This window comes from Zeus faber (genome assembly GCF_960531495.2).
Source record: "Zeus faber genome assembly, chromosome: 13".
Lineage (NCBI taxonomy): Eukaryota > Metazoa > Chordata > Actinopteri > Zeiformes > Zeidae > Zeus > Zeus faber.
This window is the reverse complement of record NC_137198.1, coordinates 31,308,928-31,332,192: the sequence shown is the minus strand read 5'-3', so window position 1 is coordinate 31,332,192 and position 23,265 is coordinate 31,308,928. Positions and strand designations below refer to the sequence as shown.

The window sequence follows — 23,265 nt, the reverse complement described above, 5'->3', positions numbered from 1 at the left end:
AGGCTTGGTTGCCCTGAAAGAGGGGATTTCACAGGAGTCCTCAAAGTTATCAGTGAGTCTGATCACTTCCGGAAGGCCCACATAGGAAAATATGGCAATGTCGCCAGGGGAACCCATTCAAATTGTTTATTTAATTAAATGTAACTAGAAGGTAGCCAGAAGGTATGACATTCATGAGAAAAAAAGTAGCAGATTTCTGTCAGTAGTCAGTACAAACAACAACTTTTTAGAGACAGGACAGCAGATTTTGATATTCTCTGAGAAAATAAATCTTTCCATATTTAAGATGATAATGCTGTCAATTGTGTTCTTGCTGTAAGAACTGATAGCTAAATGTAGCATTTATTTCTCAAAATATTAGCCTTACTTGAACAACAAATATAGTAAGAGAGCATAGACATAGCAACCTGGGCATCAGCCAGTTGTACAGCAACAGGGCACTGGTTGCCCTCCTCAATGTCTGCCATGTCATCCTGGCTGGTGCTGTGCTGAGAATGGGTCCCATCCAGGGTGTTCTGGTCACTGGACAACACGGTGTTGAAGTCTGACGCAGAAGGGATTGTAGGCAGGTTGCAGGTGCCAACTGTGGGTTTCAAAAAGAGTGTTGGTAATGTATTAGTTCTTCGATACCAGTGGGGAAATTTGTCCTATGTCCATTTACCCATCCTCACTATCTAGGACAAGTGGGCAACCACAGCACAGCACCAGGGGACCAACTCCAAGTGTTGCATGGATGCCTTGGATAGGACACATCGCGCAGGAGTGCGTTATCCTAACATGGATGTCTTTAGGGTGGAGGGTGGGGTATTAGGTTTTTTTTTTTAATGTGATAATCGCAAACACTTTCTGCCTTTTTATTAAAGTTTGTTTAGTTTAGGTATAGAAAAATGTTTATACGTGACGTGCAATATAGTTGTTTATTACAACTATATCTTGTCATTGGTATCTTACTTTTTTGTATTAAAGTATATCCAGAGTATCAGTGACTGTAGATGGCGTATCTAGTATATGTTAATTATGATGTATTCATGCCGATTTGCGATAACAGTCTAATTTAAATAGTTTATTTGTAAAGTTGAGTTGTGTTTTTTACTTGGATTACATTTTCAGTAAATTACGTTTCCATGAAATACAAAAAAACATTATGACCTTCTGTGAGTAATTACCACTGCACGGCTTCTATTTTTCACGACTCTTTGCTGGATCTTGACCGCATCACTCAGTCGTACATTTCAGTGGTTTCGAGTAGACGTAGCGACGAGTTTTTGAAGGACTACTTTATTTTGTAATTTTCATTAATCCGGCAAAGAATTGGGGATCACGGATTTAAAATATAAATCGAACAGATCTACTTACATCTACCAGGTAAGAAACTATACAAACACACAAGTAAATCCATAGTACGGTGTCGAACTACAGAACTACAGAGTAACCCAGTCTATGCCACATACTGGCGTTTACTAAAGTAAATAGTAACATGACGTCACAAAGTGTCTTGCTGTGAATCTCGTCTCATTAATTTTGCTTAAAAATAGTGACGTTTCAGTTAACCAAGAGAGCTGAATATTTGCAGTCAAAGTTGTGGATCGACATCCTTGTGACATGCCTTTTTAAACAACACCTCAACCGTGGTTGTAGCTTCTGCCAAAGTATGTCTTCCAGATAGTTTTAGTCGGGTTGGACATATTTCAGCGTGAAATGCATTGGACCGTGTCTCTGATATCGATCAAATTCTATGGCTAGACCCCTCAAAATAATAATGATGAACAATGATGATGATAATAATAATAATAATAATAATAATAATAATAATAATAATAATAGGATGACAATAATAGCCAACTTGATGTCACGGTAATAATATAGTATTATACTGTATAATATCATCTAATAATCAGTTTAAGCTCTGAACACAGTGCACAGTGATGTGACAGTGCCGGGTTGCAGGCTGAACATAAATATTTAGATTTATTTAGCTTCGCCGGCACAGCAAAACTCATTTGCAAAAATCACTGGCTTGGCGCACATCGGCTGTTTTAGATTTGGATATTCTTGTTTCCTCCTTGTACAAAACGAAAAACGCAAACACATCTAAGAGACAGGCACCATCACACACTGTCACTCTGTTGGTATGGGATACTGGATATTTTTTTCTACAAATACTTTACTTCTAAATAATAAATACTGAACTTCTGTAATGGAGAGCTATCGATTCACAAATCCTCCCTTAGGGCCCTATTGGCTAAAAGGTGGAGTCAATGAATCGATTGCTGGAGGACTGAACAAAAAATATGAATGACTTTTTTTCCGAGACGGGTGAGACGCAAGCGGTTTGGGGGTGGATGGCTGGTGGGTGGGATGAAATGGCTACAATCTGTGTTCCTACCCGAGGCTGCTTATACCCAACGCTCCAGAAAGAAGAACTTACCATCAGATATTTGTTGAGCTAGAAAGCTCAATATTCCCAGGCTTCAAGGTTGAACCATCGAAGCCTGGGACCATTCGTTTTGAGAAGAGGGATGAGTAGACAGATTACATATACAGCATTACTGGTCCATTGAATTGTTACTTTAAGATAAAACTTTTCTTGAAACATTTTAAAAACCCTAGGCGGAGAAGCATTCTGTTCACAGGCCCTTTACTTGTGTCGGTCCTTGCTATGTCTCCATGACCATACAAAACAATAGCTCTGGATGGTCATTCGTAGTAATTTCACAGTTTATCCACATCCGCAATGTAACTCCCCAGGTGGGTAACACCTTCGACCGGTGCTTGTCATGGGTGATGTGAAAGGGTCACCCTGTGCTCCCATCTCATCCGCCCAGGATAGTTCGATGTCCTCTGGTTGTAGAAGCGGGATGCATTCTACTTCTATTCATAGTAAGACACCTTTCCTTGGTGACAATACAATGGGGGGTAAGCCGCAAGTGAGCGGCAGCACATCTGCTGTTTCGGCCCAAGTGACTGATGCATACATTCAAGGTTTTAGCACTGCCATGACAAGTCCAGTATATCAGTGATGGTACATTTACGATGTTTCACGACTTCTCTGAAAAAATGTACCGAGCAAGTGATTAGTACAGTGTTTCCCAAAGTGTGGGTCGCAGTCTCTTGGTGGGCCATGAAGGTACTGCAGGATGGCCACGAGAGGTAATTTACGATAAATTAATAGACTTTTTAATTTTGTCTGAAATTACCATAACATATTTATGATTAAATGTTTAGATTTAAAAAAGTAATCAGAACTAATAACACAAGTTACGCGTTATTCTTCATTTATCTGACCAATTTTTGATCAGGATCGTATCTTTTATCTCTTCATTGGCGGGGAATCGTAATTGACAGAATACCTCATCATTGGCAGGGAAAAGAGTTCAAATGGTGCATAGAATTTTTCCGTTTATGAAATAAAAAATATATAGGGAAATACTTCATCTTAGTCTTGTATGTTGATCAGAGTTGTGACTAAAGGTTTGGATGGACAGCAGAACATTTTCCGATTTTAAATTGGGCCAAAGCCTTTCTTAAGTTTGGGAATAGATGATTTAGAGAACCTTCTCTTTTCTGGTTGAAATAGGTGAAAATCATCAGATGTGGTTATCACAAGCTTCAGACGTGACTAACAAACCACTTATACTACTGACACTGATTTACTCATCTATTGTACTGGCTAGTTTGTTCACCAGACGCATCACCAAAACATCAAGGTAGAAACCCTGACCTCCTTCTGGGCTGTTACTTGTTGGCAGTGCTTGGAATTAAAAGTGGTTAACAGGTGAGTTAACTGGGTCTAGTAAATAAAGTTACAGCACAATGGCATTAAATTGGCATTAAAAAACATTCCTGAACTCAAACCACAGGTATGATTTTTTGCTGCTCCTTCTAGCCACAAAAACATACATCTATGATACTGTTGACAGCAGAATTGTTGGCAGTGTAGTCTGACCTGTCTGCACATTGTTGTGGTGAGAGCGGGTAAGAGGAGAGTCTTGGTACCCCGCCCCAGTCCTGTTTCCCACGGCGTTGGACATCCAGTTGTAGAAGCTAACAGAGGATGGCTCAGACAGCAGCGGGTGCTCAGTCAGCATGTCTGTCCCGAGGCTGTTACCTGAGACCAAGAGAAACAGCGTTAGGCTATGGTCACAAAAGCATCTATGACGTCAAATTTCTCAACAAATTCAATATTTTTATGATTGGATTTCTATTTGAATTGGGTAGGCGTCAGATTTATTCACATCCGCCTTTGGTTGGTGTGTCCTTTCCTTGTCGGACAGAGCTGCAGGTACCTGTGCGAGTGAGGGAGCTGCTCTTCGCTACAGTGGCAGCGGAGGGGTCAATCCTCTGAGGGGTACCTTCCAGTAGGTTGTGTAGGCTGCGGAAGCTGCCCGTCAGGTTACTGAGAAGGCTCTCCTTCCGGGGGCTTTCCTTTGCGGGGAGGCCGACCCGGCTGATGTGGGCTGGGGAGTCTGCCGCTGTGTCGCCGCTGGTGTAACTCAGCGACTGATAGGGATGAGAGCCCTTGGCAAAGAAAAACAAACAAAAACACTGTTGGTACTAATTGCATGACTAGAACACCATTACAGTATTGATTTCCTTCAGCTGAGTTGAGGAAAATTAACTGTTCACCAGAATTTTTATATTTTAGCGGCAATAAAAGGCTCTTCTTTGTGATGCGGAGGGTATTATTATGGGTCATAGTAAGTAGTAGTTAAGTCATAGACTTATACGATGATAATGACACTTTACACTACAGTGCATTCAGAAAGTATTCAGTATACTTATTTTGCTGCCTTCCTCAGACGTTGTGAAAAGGCTATTCATTTTCAATCATATATTGAACTGTTTTTGGTTAATTTGGACCACACTGTTTGGACAAATGTCAGAATATAATAAAGGTAGAGAAAGTGAAGGGTTGGCCATCTGGCAATTGGGCCAATGCAAGAAGGGCCGCCATACTTTGGAATGCCGAATCACCAACCAGAGTCAACCGGGCGGCCCCTTGGCATATTGGGGGGGCCTGTAACATGTATTAACATACTAATTGGTTTGAACGCTGATATAATGTCACCTTTAAAGCATTACCATACCTTCAATCAGTGCACTCAATTGTATATATACCACCTACGTCACATAGGAATTACTATCACTGTTGTAGTAAATTGACAACAATTTGAGTTATGCATCAAATAAAACCATTAAGGCAATTCAATAATTTTTAAATTTTGTGTTGCATGAGCAGTTGTTTTATTTGCTGCTTATTTTAGTAAGAGTAAATCGTCTCCAAATGTATGCCGGGTAATACATGCTGCGTGCCTCATCAACAACTGCCAAAATAAACCGTACATCATCATCAATCACCAGTTTGTGACTCTTCCAGTCCCTGTTACGACTTCCAAGCGCTCATTCTTCTCACTAAAACAAATTAAAAACTATCTGAGGAGTACACTGGGACAGGATAGACCAAGTGGATTTGCCATATGATCAATTGAAAATTACCAGGTGAAGAAGTTGGACATAGGGCGCATTATGGATGACTTCGTGGAGCACAAGGCTCACCAAGTGTGTCAAATAGTGGTGAGTAGCCTACTTGATGAACTAATTGGCCGTCATGCCAATTTTTTTCAAAACATTCTAGCTATTGATAATTTATAGGAGGTTGCCTACCTGCCCCTGATGCTCATTAGTAGAAGCGGGTTCCAAAATTATATGATGGCTATGACACCGATCACAACCTGTCAGTGATGCTATGTGTGCACGCTGTCGAGAACGATTTGTGGTGCGCAGGCAGGCATGCATTGCAGTTTTATGAAAGAAGCTTTCCTTTACATAAATAAAGGCATTTCCAACATAAATGGATGCAGAAACAGCACAAGATGGTGCATTAAAATTCACCACAATGCAGGAAATGAGCTGTTTGACGCTCAAAATTTTGCTGATAAGACCCTTTGTGGTGGAACAGTGAGGCCAGCAACACTGCAGAACTCCGGATCCTGATGCTGGACAGGGTAGAGTGGAGGGCAGCGATTCCGGAGTCCCGAGTTGGTGTCGGCTAATCCCGCACCTCCTTGCATCACATCGATAACGCTCAACTATTTGGTCAACAACTAAACATTGCTACCCGAATGCAACCAAAGGGACCCATACAATTTGAAAAGTACCTTAATTTTGAGCACAGAATCACTGTGCGTGTGGGACTTCGAAAGCTTCCTCATTATCTCCACGCCACTGACAGGGCCAGAGTTACCTTCTTTTGGTGGAGGACGACTGCATGCTCCCTCCAGCAACATTGTGTGTTCACTCACTGTGAATTCAGAGAAATTTGGTTAAAGGATAGATTCGCTATTTTTCAAAACCCAGGATTAAAACCCCTTATTTAAAATGTTAATGGTTCATAACACAACTTCAACCCTTACTATTTAGAAACGTACCACTCTGCTGCAGCTTCAGACAGTGCCTCAATGCAGTCCAATGGTCCAAACAATTAAGCGTTAAAAAATGTTAACTCCCATAGTGAGTTCCCGTGCCTGTACTGTTAACTTTGTTTTTTTCTTACGTTAGTATGGATGTAATTTAAAAAGATGACGGCTCCCTGGGGAGAAATTTGGGAAAATAAGAGGAAATTCAGGGACCAAATTGGATGATTTTACACACAGAGCGGAGAGGGATTCAGTGTCTTGCTCAAGGACACTTCCACATGCTACAAGCAGGAGCCAGGCATTGAAACAGCAATCCTCTGATTACAGCCCACACCTGAAAAACCTGATAAAATGCACAGTTGGCAACAATTTATATATATATATATATATATATATATATATATATATATATATATATATATATATATATAATATCAAGACTAGACTATCCAAAATGTTATATTGTGATGCAGTCCCGCCCAAAAATCACGATACACAATATTATTATTATTATTATTATTAACAATAAATACATTTACAATAAAAATCCTTTGTTTTCTTTGGAGAGACGGTGACCCGATGTGTCAGTTCATGGAGAACGGATTGCAAGTTGCACATAGGCGTTCACGTAAGCTGTGCAGAAAGGCTCTCCCGTTTACCAGTCAGTCATTATATTAACAGTTGGCATTACAATAACAGGATAAAACAGAGAAGCTGTGTAAGATAGATAGATGCAAAATGCACAGGTATAACATTTCAATGGGGAATTATAAATAAGGGGAATCATAAATATATTTTTCTATGTGTGTATGTGTGTATAATCCATGTCCGGACAAGGACACTCTCTCCGTGCGTCCCGATCCGTGCCCACTTCCTCCAAATAACTCAACCAAAAACAGTGTCGGGACGGGGCACGGAGGAACGGGGCTCAACTCGTAGACTCGTTAAGATCATTTTCTGCGCATAATGTATGGAGAGAGGGTGATTGGGGACAGGGTTACGGAGAAAGTGTCCCTGTGGTGGATGGTAGATGGCTTGAGCAGCCAGACCTGGCGCTCGTTGTTTGGGCTAACAAGGGGCAGGTTTAAAAACCCTATCCACACACGCACTCAGGATAGGAGCCTGTGACATGACATGTTTAATCTGCTCCTGGCTAATTCCACCCAGCCTTCTCTCTACAATAAACTGGTGTTAACAACCCCCCGTCGTCTGTGTCTCTGTGCCAGAGGTTCCTGAAAACGCCACTTGGGTGGCATGTGGTAGCCAAAATTGCCACACTGGCGCCTGAGCAGGACCGGGACCATCCAGCAGCCCAGCAGCCGGGCTACCCCTCCAAGCAGCCCCCGCAGCAGCCAAGTCAGGCCACACCGTCACCAGTCAGCACAGCAGCCCAAGGCCCCACGCTCGGGAAGGGAGGAGGGAGCAGAGTGTCATCGCCTGGGGGAGGTAGGCTTCAGCCAGGAATTCTTCCTGGCCTCAGATTGGTGTTGGGAATATGTGGATAGGATGGCTTGAGCAGCCACACCTGACGCTCGTTGGTGGGGCTAAGGAGGGGCAGATTTAAAAACCCCATCCACACACGCACTGAGGATAGGAGCCTGTGTCATGACATGTTCAATCTGCTCCTGGCTAATTCCACCCAGCCTTCTCTCTCCAATAAACACGACTGTTAACAACTCCCCGTCTTCTGTGTCTTTGTGCCGGAGGGCCCTGAAAACACCACTTGGGTGGCGTGTGGTGGCGAAACTGCCACAGTCCCATTTACGCAAGGTTTCATCCATAGCATTCCTTACGCACTTGTTTTGTTCCATAGGGAACAAAATAAAATAAAAACACTTTTGGCACGCTGATCGCGGGCAACCCATCGCTGGCGCACGCATCGTCAGTGCCGTCAGAGCTGCAACCTTATCACCATCCACACACGCCACCAGGTCCAAATCCTCCGTCTGCTTCCTCACTGCTGTGTGCATACTTCCACATACTGTACATCCTCTCTGCGCGCAAGTGAATGAGTCTGTCCCTCGCTCCCCCTGGTCCCATGGACGGAAAGGGGCGATATGTTGATAGTGAAAATATTGCATATGGTGGTGTCAGGATATTCGATATTATCGAATATCGGCCCAAGCCTAATGAAGACTGTCTGACTATAAATGTTTGTCCCATTGGACACGTGTATATATCAATAAATCGGAACCATTCCAAATTGATAGGAGTGTGCTCGGGACTGCAAATTATCCTAGACACACACACAAATAATGATACTAATAATGATTCTCCACATTGAGAATTACACTTTGAATTGGTCTTTAAATCCAAAACTCATTGACAATTGTAACAAAAATAAGAATTCCCACCTGCGTCAAACTCAAATTCTGCTCCATCAGCACTGGTGTCGCTCTGCAGAGCAAAGCCATTGTCAAGGCCCAGGATGGCCTCAGCAAAGCTGTGCTGAGGCTCCCTCGACTTGGACAGCTGGTTGGGCCTCATCAGGCCGATGGCTTTAAAACCCTGAGTAACCACAATGAATTTCATCCACTGTCTGGCCAAGGCCACTAGACCTTTCTTCAGAGTCACCAGTGCCGGAAGCCCATCATTCTGCATGGAAGAAGAGATGGTAATTGTAAAGGGATGCAGTTGGGGGGAGGCACCATTCAAATCTGAGAGAACTGAAATAGTTAGCAAAAGTAGAGTGGGCCACACTGCCCCCCCCAAAAAAAAGAAACGCTCAAATACTTTTAATAGTGAGTGTGATAAAGATAGGGATAAAGAGCAAGCAATACACAGAATGGCTGAAGCCTACCCCTGATGACCCACATTCTGCAACCTGCACCATACAGTATGTCCATCACTGCAAACGCTGCCATCTTGCGCATTTTTTAAATCGCCAGAAGCAGCCAAATAAGTTGAAAAAACCTTTCTTGAAGGAAATTTAGATTTTTCCAGAATTGTGCTCCTTTGTGTTTTTTTTATTTTTTATCTCTCAACATATTTTCAAAACAGAGTTTGATTTATAAATAGTAGAAAAATGTTAAACCGTGGAGTTAAATATTGCCGTTAGATTACATGGGGAAACGCAGTTCACTTACCGAGACGCTAAACAACGCTGAACGACGCAGATCGATCGTTAACTTTAAAGCGACCGTCGAGGTGAAGATCATTCATCTATATTCCATGTGATGTGAAGTCACAATGTGAAACCATTCTGATAGAGTTCAGCCTTTAAATATTACGTGATTTATACACACATGGGGACAGCGTTGTGAGGGGGGCGTATCACTGACGTCACCGTCACTACCGTAAACAAGACAAGGCTCCGGTTTCACTTGTCTGTGAAAACTCTGGTTGATTAGGAGAAGTGGGTGGAGGGAGATCTAATTCATTTCACGGACCTCTATCTGACCAGTGCAATAGATCCAAGTCAGTTTAGGCAGCGCGCACTGGACTTCATTTCCTGCAATGATAGATCTCCAACAACATGAATCTGATATTACTTCTGACTTGGAGAACATTTCAAACAGCAGATTTCAACCCGAATGTGACTATGAAACGTAATATTTTCAAGAACCAACGGAAAATAAATTCCACTTTTATAAAACATCACAAACAACACAACACCTATCCACCACACCTAGCATTCTGGACCAATATCACCAAGAAGCTATTAACCCTTCTGGGTCGCAACATTCCATTCTCCCCGTCTATACAGTATGTCTTCTCGGTGACCTCTCCTCAGTCGACCCACCACTGAAACACAACCAACCCATTTTGATCGCCTTAACAATGGCCAAGAAAACAATATTACTCAATTGGAAAAATAGAGATAATCTCACCACATCCCAATGGTTGCAGTTACTAATAGATTACATCTCAATGGAAAAATCTATTGGCAATATCCCAAAACAATGTTGATTCATTTAATGAAATATGGGCTACTTTTATCACTGACACAACTCCATCATTTAATACTTGAGTCTTCCTAAGTCGGTGCAATGTCGTTGCGCTTTGGGGCATGTGGGGGCCCTCCTGGTCTGCCGGGGCTCCGCGGTTGGGTGGCTGCCCGGGCGGCTCTGGCGACATCCGTTGTGGTGTTCTTGGGGGATCCCGGGGCCCCACGCGGGAGTTGGATGGTTTGGGTCAACTCGGCCTGTCTCCGGGGGTCCGTGTGTGGGTACCAGGGGTGGTTGTGGGTTCTGGGGCTCGGGTTGGGGGCAGATGGTGTGGGTCTCAGACCCCGTGGTCGGCGGGCCACTGGGGTCACCCGCCCTATGGGCGGGGTGGCTGGGCCTGTGTGTCCCTCTGCGTCCCGTGGGAGGGGGGGGGGGGGGGGGGGGGGGTGACCCATCGTGCCAGGGCTGGTTAGGCATTCCATCTGGTCCTCTCAACCTGAGTCCTGAACCTGGCTGGCTGTGCTAGGTGCAGGGCTCACCATGTGGCCTCCTTCGTGGGTGGCGGTCTCCAGTCATCACATCGGGTTGCCAAGGTACCTGCCCTCTGATGCTCTCGGTGCACGGGGTGCTCGTCGCTGGGGGGTCCGGCTGTAGGTTGGGGTGCCGTCTGCCCTTTGTTCTGTAGTCCGCATGCTCGGCGGCTGGGGGTTGACCAGGGGCCTGATGGGGGCGTGGAGCTGCCCAACATGGCGAAGGTGCATGGCGGACGCTCTGCGCCCTTGGCTGATCGCTGTGGCTTGGCTGCCACCAGGTACGGGAGGTGGGCGCACTGGGGCGCGTTTAGGTCCGGGCAGGGGGGGTCTGCGTGGTTGCTCCCCGGCCTGCTGCACCCCTGGATCGATCCGGTCGCCGACTCACCTATCTCTCCCATTGCCAGAACACATACACCACACAATAGACAGAGGGCTTGCGGGATGGGCGGGGTGCAGGCTATGTGGGTCGGGATGCGGTGGGCAGCTGCCATCTTGCCTGTCACACTCCTGCCCAAGCGTGCTTCTCGTCCGTCCCAAAATTGTAATCCCACTCACATTAGCTTAGAACACATACACTGGCACACCAATCCTATTCCGAACAACATTCCATCAGACCAGGGCCTGCGGGACAGGAGGGGTGCGAATGATCCCGGTTCGACTTGCCTGAAGGACTCGCACCCCCAATCCTGCAACTTTAACTGCAATTACCAACAGCACACATTGAGCACTGGGGTTCTCCCCCCCCCCCCCCGGGGTGGCCGGTCGGTGTGGGGGCTTGGTTGGCCGGGTGGGCCCCCCTCTCTTGGCCTGGCTGGAGTCCTGACGGCTTGTGCCTGGTGGCTAGGGATGTGCTGCGGCCTGGCGGGCTGCGGAGAGCGCCGCTGGGTGCCTTCCGGGGCCCCTGGTGGGACTGCTTGTTGTTGTGGGTGTGGGTTGGGGTGTGGGGGACGGCTTTTGGCCTTTTGCTTCTACGGCGCGGCTTCTCTGCGCAGGCGCCCCAGGTGCTGGGGACGGCAGAGGGCCTGTATACCTGGTGGCCTGCCGGCATTTCCGGGGGGAGTGGGGGGTGTCACATCGAGGTGCCACCCGCTGGGCACTCGCTGGGGGATCTCCAGCAGCTGAGGGTTGTCCGCAGGGCTGTGGAGTTCGGGCGGGCTTCGGGGCACCTTGCGCGCCTTGGAGGCACCACGACATAATACCGACCTTCTACACCAGTACCAATGGGGATAAATCATGTACACTCACCGGTGGACATCTTAAGCACGCACGCACACCTGCTTGGAGTGCACCCCAGTAACCTCCTGGTTGCATACCTCTCCTTTCCTCCCTCATTTACTGCCATTACTACTACAGGAAGAGGCCACGTGACCAGTTGTAGTTCTAGTTTGCCTGGACCTAATTCAGTTTTTCAATACATTTTGTCATCCAATGTTCATGTTCTTGTGTAAATGTTGTTTGTTTCTATGTTTATTTGTCTCACCATGGTGATTCTCCCCCTCTTGGAGTAGTGATCAGTTGTTTATAGACCCAAACATTATAAATAGTTCTCCAAAGAGGGGGGTTGGTGGTGGAGAACCAAAAACTGTGCTCTTGCAGCAGTTGATTTAAGAATAAATAAAGAGTTGGATTGCAGGTTGAGAACTTGAACTCCACTTGCAGGCTAACTCTGTCCTGAATGCAATGGCATACAAATACTACTGTTGTATTCCCAGCATGCTGACACAGCACCTCTACCTAATATCCCCATTCAGATACAGTATGTGAGGATTGGATTAATGGCAAATTAATTATGGCCGATTTTGTCTTAGACCACATCCATTGTCAAGTTTAATGGTTAATATTAGCCATATTGCTTATCTGATCATAAATCTTTTATGATACTTTTGTGAAGCTAGGTCCTTTTAGGTCCTGTACCAAGTTTGGTGTCAACTGGTCAAAAGCTGAAAAAGCCTTAGTGGAAAATTTACCGTCTACATGACGGCAAATCTAGTAGTCGGACTTTGGTCTTCTGATTGACTTTGTTGTAGAGCACGGATGGCTGGATATACTGTACATACCAATTTTGTGACTTACGGCATAGATAATCTGGATAATATTTGTTTCTGAACCATTTGCGGGAGAATATCTATGCATATCAATTAACATCTTACAGGAAATTGCACAAACATTTCCAAAGAAAGACGGTAATAATAATAATAATATAATAAGGAACGAGCACAAGAAAAATTTAGTTTCAGCACTATGGGCTTGAAAAATAATTGAATCCCAAATAATAAGATATAATAATAATATAATAATATATAATAATATAATTATTAATAATAATAATAATAATGACAATAGTACAATTGAAGTTTGAGGTTAATAGGACTCCTTTACTGACCATGGTAGCCTCCTCAATGACAGAGTAGTCCGCCTGCTGAAGATAGCGGTGCAGGATGTTACAGAGCATGCAGGATGGATTCTCGTGGAGATAGCGAGCTCGCTTGCCGACACGGTTGTACTTGCTCCGAATAGGGATGTGAATGCTTTTTTTCTGTTTAGGGGAAAAAAAGGCAGGTAATGCTTTAGAACAAGTCCACATATGAGGAATTGGTTCTTGTGAGCTAAGCTTAACAATCCAAAAAAATTTGGGATTGATGAAAAAATTATTTGACTGTCTTAGAGCAAAGACAAGGGTAAACCCAGACACAGAGGAGAAAAAAAATCAAACAAACAAAAAAAAAAACAAAAAAACATTTCTTCCGCTCTCTGCATTTCTCAAAATAACACATCTTAAATCCACCATCAGGGAGTTTTCAAATCATATATTAAATCAAAATTACAGAAAATAACACATTCAGATAATAACAATATAAAATGAGATTGTAATCGTTTGGCTTTTGTCTCATTCACTTTCACATCCCATTATGAACAAACAAGCGCTATACCTATAATGAAGTCACTCTTAATGACTAGCAATTATTCACTGATGTTTAGCAGTCTGTGACAACTAACCTCAAGGGCTTCGGTCACGATGCATCCCATAACAGCACACACGCGAAGTGTGCCCTCCATGTCCAGTTTGCGCAAAGAGGATTTCAACTGGTCGATGGGAACCAGCCAGGCTCCGATGGCAGGGGTAGCAGTGCTGAGCAAATTCAGTTGCCTGTATGAGAGAGAAGCATAATTAAGTGTAAAAATTAAGTTAAATCAAACACAGGCCAGGCACGGCAATTACCTTTGGCAATCAAATTTGCAATGTTGTAAGGTTTGTGTCAGCCCCATTTTCAACCTGCTGTGACCAAATATCAGAACTGACACACAAAAGAAAAGATACATGTGAGAGAAAAATAATGATCAATGTTAATGATATAATCCAAATGATGATTCCACTTGTCGACTTTCAGGAGACAGAGAGAGAGAGAGAGAGACACAGAGAGAGAGAGAGAGAGAGAGAGAGAGAGAGAGAGAGAGAGAGAGAGAGAGAGAGAGAGAGAGAGAGAGAGAGAGAAGAGAGAGAGAGAGAGAGAGAGAGAGAGAGAGAGAGAGAGAGAGAGAGAGAGAGAGAGAGACTACATATTATCTACTATATACACCCTGCTCAGCAATTCTATACAGGTTGATGGAAAATGTTTTTATTTAGGTCATGTTGTACTGTATTTCAGCGCAGCCTTACCTAGATATGGCCTGCAAAGGCGAACGCACATTGGTGGGAGCAGAAAAGCTGAACCAGATCTCTCTGATGGTTAATTTCATACTGCTGGAGTCGAGGGGCGGAGGCATGAGAGGGAGGTCTTTCTTTAAGTCATCAGACCTCTACCCCTTCATCCTAAAGAAAATTAGACAACATGAAATAAGTTTTTGTCAATCCTTTCCCTTGAGATTTTAGTTAATTGGGAAATGTCCAATAATCATGAGGCGTGCTGAATGGGACGCCATGGAATTTTATATTGATATCCACGTTCCACATATTCACACATCTCTTGTCTTCCATCGTAGTTTCTAGCGTCACAAGATGTTACCACTAACTAGTGTTAGCAACAGCAACTGTAGGTGGAGTGATATGATGGGTATGAAATCAGGCAAGCAAGTAACAAGTCATGAATAATAGGACATTACTCTAAAATAACTGACCACAAATCGTTGTTTTTCACAAAAAAAAATAGAGCATTCAATAGAGCTATTTAATGAACATAAACTACGAATACACTGACGAATACAGGAACGAATCACTGGCCAAAATTCTGGAATATGCATAAACTATGAACACTAGTGAACACTGGAATAATTGAAAATCTGGAATATAACAGAGCGATTCACATTATATATACTAGCATTAGTACTATAAATATTAGAATATGCGGGAGTTAAACCCAATTAAACTCCAACTTCAGTTTAGCAAACCAAAAGGTATCATACCTGTTCGTCTGAGTCTGAATGGTCGTTGACATCGGAGGTGGGGCTTTGTGCATCGTGCTGTAGGTTGTTATCAGAGATACATCCGTGCTATAACCGCTGCCCGTCTGAGAGCCCGTAGAGCCAGTCGATTTTGAAAAACCCATCTTCCCGGCAGCATCAGCACGTCCCATCACGCCAAAGGCACTGTACAAAACGGCTCCTGACTGACGACCACCTGCAGTTAAATATACACATATTCATGTTTCCGATTATTTTACCCAAGACAATCAATGGGCATCGGCAATAAACGGAACCAAAATCCGTTGAGTAAAATATTTTTCCAACATCATGACTGTGTGATTGGGAATCGGGAATCTTTTTGATCGGTGACAGCTCTCAAATGAATGCAATAATTAACTTAATGCAAAGAAACATGCTTATGCCAGATTTCACTGCAGTGTTTTTTATATAATATCAAAACTTCATGACAGTAACATTGCAATATATTGCTGTATAAAATATCTAAAAAAGTATTTGATTACATCTAATCCTGACCCCTCTATTGTGATATGTATTGTCTGAATCTAGGTGGTGCATTGTTGGAATCTGCATGTATAAATAATTGGCATCAATTCATGAATAGAATGCAGTCCATTGTCATTACGTCATACAAAAACACATTTTAGAGGACATCAGCATGCAAATTATCTGCTTACGTGGTTGATAAGGTGTAGGGACATAATTTTCGATCAGACTATAAATGGCTCTATCCGCACCTCCAAATGTGGCCTGAGAAATCAGATCTCACTGCATCAGTCAATGCATCTTGGGTGTGTTTGCTGCAGAATCCCTTATGTTACCGACCCTTTCATTAAATACTGGACAAATTGTCATAACTTTGACATAATTTACCTCCCAGGGTGTTATGTTTTTGTTTAAAGAAGCATGGGATAATCACATTAATTAGAATGCAACCATTGTAGAGGGTGTTATACACACACACACACACACACACACACACACACACACACACACACACACACACACACACACACACACACACACACACACACACACACACACACACACACACACACACACACACACACACACACACACACACACACACGATTCAAACCACCACTAATAACGACTAGAATTCTGCTCTGAGGCATGAACTCCACAAGACCTCTGAAGGTGTCCTGTCGTATCTGGCACATAGCAGCAGATCCTATAAGTCCCGTAAATTGCGAGGTGGGGCACCCATGGATCGGGCTTGTGATAGCACATCCCACAGATGCTCATTTGGATCGGACCCTAACCCCGGCCATCCACATGATGTAAAAGAAAACATCATTCATCAGACCAGGCCACCATCTTCCATTGCTCCATGGTCCAGTTCTGACGCTCACACGCCCATTGTAGGCGCTTTCGGCAGTGGACATGGTTCAGCACGGGCACTCCGACTGGTCTACGGCTACACAGCCCCATACGCCACAAGCTGCGATGCACTGTGTGTTCGAACACCTTTCTATCATAGCCAGCATGAACTTTTCAGCAATTTGTGCTACAGTAGCTCTTCTGTGGGATCAGACCAGATGGGCTAGACTTCGCTTCCCACGCTAATCAATGAGCCCATGGGCGCCCATGACCCTGTCGCCAGTGCACCAGTTTTCCTTCCTTGGACCACTTTTGGTAGTGGGAACACTCCACAAACCCTGTCGTTTTGGAGATGCTCTGATCCAGTCGTCTAGCCATCACGATTTAGCCCTTGTCAAAGTCACCCAGATACTTATACTTGCCCATTTTTCCTGCTTCCAACACATCAATTTCAAGAACTGACAGCCGAAAGAAGAAGATAAAACTGGATTATATCTTACAAATGGACTTTCGTAATACTATTCTGGGGAATAAATCTGGCTAACACACTGCTCACGGATCATCAAAATTTTATTTTGGTATTGTAACTAAAATTCTGGATTATTCTCTGCATTATTTTTATCATGATACATAGGGGTCCAGCCAGCAGAGCAGTTATTGCTGGTGTTTGTTTTTACCTGCGTTTTTGAGGGCCAAAAGTATCTCAAACTTGACGGCAGAATGCACAGATATAAGGTTGAGGTCTCGTTATGAACGGGATGTTTCAGATGTCTTGTCGTTCAAGTTTGATTAATATCGATCTACATTTGGGACAGAAATTAGTGGAAAACTGTCATAATTTAATTTGTTTCAGGAGCGGGCCGCTTTGCGATATCATCATCAGAAGTTATATAAGTCTAAGCTTCGTCTTTTTGAAGCCATTTTCCTCCAGTCACTTGCGAGTATGAGACAGGGTGAGGGTAATTTACCTTTGTGCTGATCTTCGTGCACAGAGAGTAGCTGCTTCGTACTCCTTTCTGCTTTGCTTTATATTCCTTTCAACTCTTTTGTTTATAAATATATACACACAGTATGTATATAATATTGTATATAATATGTGTATTGCCGTAAATCAGTACTTCCCGCTGATTTGTGACATAAGCCCCTTTTTCCCACAAGGAATCCATACTATTGCTGGATAAAAAATATTCTGCAAAGGTAGTAGGTAGTCATTCCCACATAGCCTCTTTTACAGAAAAGTTTCTGTGGTGTGGGGGTGGTGTAGTTTGAGCAGCTACGCCTGTCTTGGATTTAGGTAATTGGGCCCAGGATCAGTGTGGCTGTATACCTGTGAGGAGCCCTTGTCATGTTTCACATCTGCTCCAGGCTTGTTCCACCTCCACCTACAATAAAAAAGGTGTGTCCTCAACCCCATCCTCCATCCCTGTGTGTCAGAGGGCTGAAAAGGCCACTCGGATGGCGTGTGGCAGGGGAAGCTGCCACAGTTCCGTAGAGTCCATAGAAGACTGTTACAGATACATTGGCGATTGTGGCACCGCCCCCTGCGGTCACCTGCGCTCCGGTTGACTTTGGCACATTTTAGTATTTTCTTCCGTTTTTATCATAATGTACGCCAAAAAAGCATTGGCAGTTACCTCATATGACCGCGATGCACTCATGCATATAAAAATTTCCCTAAACTAACAACTCTGGAACTTTTTATGCGTGGAAGCAGAGTGGCCGGCGGAAATCCTACGCGGGAACAATCAACAACAACAACAAAAATGGAGCCGCTGTTCCACGAGCGGGCCCACGGAGGAAGCACCGAGGTAAACGAAGCGGCATTCGGGTCAGAATGAGGACGCAACCTTACCGTCCACCTCTGCCAAGCATCCTTCTTGCCAACGTCCAGTGCCTGGAGAACAAGATGGATGAACTTCGAGTGAGGATTGAATTCCAGCGAGACACGAGGGACTGTTGCGTCCTCTGTCTGAGGGAAACATGGTTGAACCCACTGGTGCCGGATGAAGCCATACGTCCAGCCGAGTCCTTCTCCGTGTTCCGCGGCGACAGAACGGGGGAGTCAGGGAAATCCAAAGGTGGAGGCGTCTGCCTCATGGTAAACAACCGCTGGTGTAACCCCGAAAACACCAAGTTTCTCTCCCCCTCCTGCTTGCCGAACCTGGAACAGCTGACCATCCTATGCCGTCCATTTTATCTCCTCCGGGAATTTAGAACGGTCATCATTACAGCCGTTTATATCCCACCGCAAGCGGACACCGACGCAGCTCTGTCGGTCCTGTACGATGTGTTGTGCGGATTTCAAAACAAACATCCCGACGCGGCTGTGGTGGTGACTGGGGACTTTAACAGGACCAACTTTAAAAAAGTTCTGCCTAATTTCCACCAACACATCACGTGTGCCACCAGGGGAGATAGAACTCTGGACCATTGTTACACGCCGTACAAGAACGGATACAAGACCATCTCGCTCCCTGCTTTCGGAAAATCTGACCACGCCACGATCTCGCTGGTTCCCGTTTACAGGCCTCTGATCGCGCGAGAACTGGTGGTGAGGAGGGAAGTGAAGCGGTGGACGGACAAATCAGAGGCTGCACTTCAGGACGCTATGACTGACGTAGACTGGGACATGTTCCAAACAAGTTCAAGTGACGTCAGCGAGTTTACGGAGGTCGCAGTAAGTTTTGTGACTACGCTAGCAGATAGCATCATTCCCATGGTGAAAGTTCGGATATTTCCAAACCAGAAATCGTGGGTTGATAAATCCATCCGCTGCGCTCTGAATGCTCGCACGGCCGCTTATAACGACGGTCTTGTGTCTGGAAATATGGACAATTACAAAGCGGCGTCGTACAATCTGCGGAGGGCGGTGAAGGACGCATAACGGGCGTACAGAGAGACCGTGGAGCTACAGATGGAGCGGGGGGACACGAGACCACGCTCACACATCTGGATGGACAGAAGGGGACCTATGTGAGATTGCTGTTCATTGATTACAGTTCAGCCTTCACACCAGAGTCCCCACCAGACTGGCTGTCAAGCTGAAGGAGCTAGGACTGAACGCTCTGCTGTGCGCCTGGATCCTGGACTTCCTCACAGCCTGCCCCCAGGTGGTCAGGGTGGGGAAGCACACGTCAAGCGTCCACACCCTGAATACAGGATCCCCCCAGGGTTGCATCCTCAGCCCCCTACTGTACTCCCTGTACACACGACTGTGTGGCCAGGTCCAGCTCCAACACCATCATCAAGTTTGCTGACGACACCGTTGTCGTGTTCCTGATCACCGACTGCGACAAAAAGGCCTACCGCATGGAGGTGGCTGACCTGTCACTCTGGTGCCAGGACAACAGCCTCCACCTGAACGTCAGCAGAACTAAGGAGCTGATTGTGGACTTTAGGCGAGGACCACAATCGAGGACGCACGTGCCCTTGGTGATTAACGGGATTTCTGTCGACAGCTTCAAATACCTGGGAGTCCACATCACAGAGGACTTAACATGGACTTTACAAACAGACACTCTGGTGAGGAAGGCGAGGCAGCGTCTATACCACCTCAGGCAGCTGAGGAAATTCCGGGTCTCGGTGAGGATCCTCAAGTCCTTCTACTCTGGAGCAGTGGAGAGCATCCTGACAGGCAACATCACTGCCTGGTTAAGGAGCTGTATTGCTCAGGACAGGCGGGCCCTGCAGAGGGTGGTGCGTTCAGCTGAAGTACCACTGGAACTACCCTCCCCCCCTTGCAGGAGTTATACACCAGGAGGTGTAGTAGCAGAGCCCGCAGGATCATGAAGGATCCTCATCACCCCAACAACGGACTGTTTCAGCTGCTGCGGTCAGGCAAGCGCCTCCGCAGTCACACAGCGAGAACAGAGAGACTGAGACAGAGTTTTTTCCCGCAAGCCATAAGAACTGTCAATGCTGACCTTACCAGGGGTCCTCAATGAGCCATACACATGGGCTCCACTACCTACTGTACTATATGTAGCATACTGTACCGCATACTGTGTCATTGTTCAGGGTTGTTCGTGATGCCGTATTGCTGCGCCGTACAGTTGTATACTGTGCTGTATTATCCCAAGCACTACCTCACTTTATTCACATGCCACTTTAATGCACATATCTGTAAATACATAATTGCCTATTCCATATACATAAGCATATTCCTTCTATCTATTCCATTTTTTCTCATTTTATTTTATTGTATTTTATTTTATTCTATATATTTTTACTTTATTCTGTAAGTATTCGACTTACTGTATTACGTTTTAGGAGTCAGTTAGTTGGTCTATTAGAAAGAAATTTTTCCTAGGACATATTGTGTGTTATCACCGGGTGCGTTGCATTACATTCACTGCATATACTGTATGTATGAAAGTATGTATATGTATGTGACGAATAAACCTCTTGAATCTTGAATTACATAATGATCACGTGAGAGTTGTCTAATATCACGCTAGACTAGGCAACAGAATTGTTTTTTAGACCAGTGCTTTGCTCCCCATCTCACCGCCCCGCAGACTCTTCCCTCTGCTGACAGAGGAGGCAGAGCCCCCTCGTCGCCAGACACAATAACCCTAAAAGGAGAAGGAAATCTCTCAACCCGTTCAACCTCTCCCTGTCTGCTTGCTCCCTCCAGCAGGCATGCAAAAAACCTGTGCCCGATGTCACCGCACCGCACCCCGAACTCTAAAAGATATGGCTAGGGTCTGAGTGGCACAAGAATAAAATGTAACAATACAAAGACCTGTCTCCATGTTTCAGTTATCTTTGCAGCCGAGCTCCATGGTTTGGTCCTACCATTTTTCAGATTTTTTTTTTCTCCTTCCTGAACACAAATAAATTTTTAAATTTTTGTACCAAATACATTTTCACCAAAACCTATAATTTACAGAATAACTTCTATGGAACATTGCCACTGGCTCCCATTCCCAAATTAGGCCAATACGGAACATTACCAGTAGATTTACGGCTTTCAGTGCAAGTGGGAAAGGGGCTATAGTGATAGAAACGGTATAAAAGCTTGACCGATATTGGTCATAATTGTAATTTTTTGCTTTTTAAATAAGTATAATAAACAAAAAACATTGATTATATATCCTGTACTTATCTGTTTTATACAACTTTTAAGTTACTCACCAAAATAAGCGCAGAAGTCCAACTAGGCATTATAAATCCATCCATGTTTGTTTAGACATGGACACAGGTCGCCAAGCAGTCAGTGAGGCTGCATTCACGGAAAACGCTGAAAACTAATGTTTCTGAAGTGATGATGCGTTCACTGGAACTCGGAAAAAAATAAAATAGTTTTTTATTTTATATCATCTTTTTAATATTTCTATCTGTCAAAAATCTCTTTGTGTGTTTATTTTTACTTATTTGTTTGGTTATAAGTTAAATGTTCTTAAAAATAAAATATTTTATAAAATATAAGTTTTAAACACCGGTAATCAGTGGGCTAGGACTCTCCAAAATCGGGATTGGCATCGGACCCAAAAATCTGGCATCAGCCGAGTATTGTCCAGAGTTCATGTGTGAAAGCAGATCTAGACAGACAGCTTGAGCTGGGGCTGCCTTTAAAGGATACTCGGAAAACTGTAACTCGTGCTGTGTTTTACAAAACACCGGAAACTATATGGTTCATTGTTCAAAGAAGACACTTTCGCGCTGCAGGAAGTTCTCAGAACCATTGAAGGAACCGACCTTTTGTGTCCGCACTGCGTCATCCAGGAATGACCCTCATTCTTAAAACACTGAATGCCAGAAGACCAACATGTAGTGACATAAATGCACATTGATTGGTCCAGACGCAAGTCTCCACAAACTGTAGGAGTCGAAAACAGTCAACATATTCCGTGTTTGTGTCCTCAACACATGGAGTTCGCTTGCAGCTCAAGAGCAACGGGTCCGAATCGTGACTGTTTTACTTTAGTTAAAAAAGTTGATGAAATGTATCTTAGGGACATCCAGTGCTCAATCCGCTTAAATGGAACAATTTCGTTGGGAACTTCCACACGTGAGTGATTTCCTCCACAGAGACAACCCTGAGGCAAGACTCAGTGGAATACAGGTAGTAAACAGCCACGTTCAAATATTTAGGATTAAGAAATAACACGCAACAAGTGTACCTGCTTGTAGTAGTAATTCTGCCTGTCACCAGGACTCGGAAAACGTGCGTCATTATGTCAGCCGATGCTGCGTTCAATGGAAAATCTGGGAATCGTAACTCCTTTTAGTGTTAATGCTCATGTAAAGAAGAGTGACAGCACAAGCTGATGCTACGTTCCATGGGAACTCGAAAATTTGTAACTGGTGTTGATATGAAGTGATATGTTTTACGGGAACGCTGAAAACTGTCATTTGTAACTAACACTACTAAGCTGGACCCAGTGTATTTCTACCTGCAGCTATATTATTATTATTATTATTGTATTTTGCCCATGGACGCTCATAATACTAATGGAATTATAATTTTTGGATCATATTATTCTATGTTTGTATATTATTATAAAATTCTATAAATATACTATACCATATAATACTTTGTACATTACAATACCACCTTGGATCATTAAACTGGACTACTGTGGACATTATAATATATAGTTTACTATATACTTACTATACTTGACATCGACATCTGTACTGTAATTGTTGCTACTGTATTGTTCT

General features: G+C 44.2%; 1 protein-coding gene across 1 annotated transcript in view; it reads right to left on the bottom strand.

Annotated features, from left to right (window-relative positions):
• kiaa1109 (KIAA1109) overlaps positions 1–23,265 on the bottom strand; it is a 193,542-nt gene that overhangs the window by 105,674 nt on the left and 64,603 nt on the right. Inside the window, 11 exon segments of the mRNA XM_080012365.1 lie at positions 408–583; positions 3,947–4,108; positions 4,287–4,518; positions 6,159–6,301; positions 8,771–9,011; positions 13,220–13,372; positions 13,834–13,984; positions 14,495–14,631; positions 14,633–14,647; positions 15,238–15,312; positions 15,315–15,451. Of these exon segments, the coding sequence (XP_079868491.1) occupies positions 408–583; positions 3,947–4,108; positions 4,287–4,518; positions 6,159–6,301; positions 8,771–9,011; positions 13,220–13,372; positions 13,834–13,984; positions 14,495–14,631; positions 14,633–14,647; positions 15,238–15,312; positions 15,315–15,451 (1,622 nt within the window).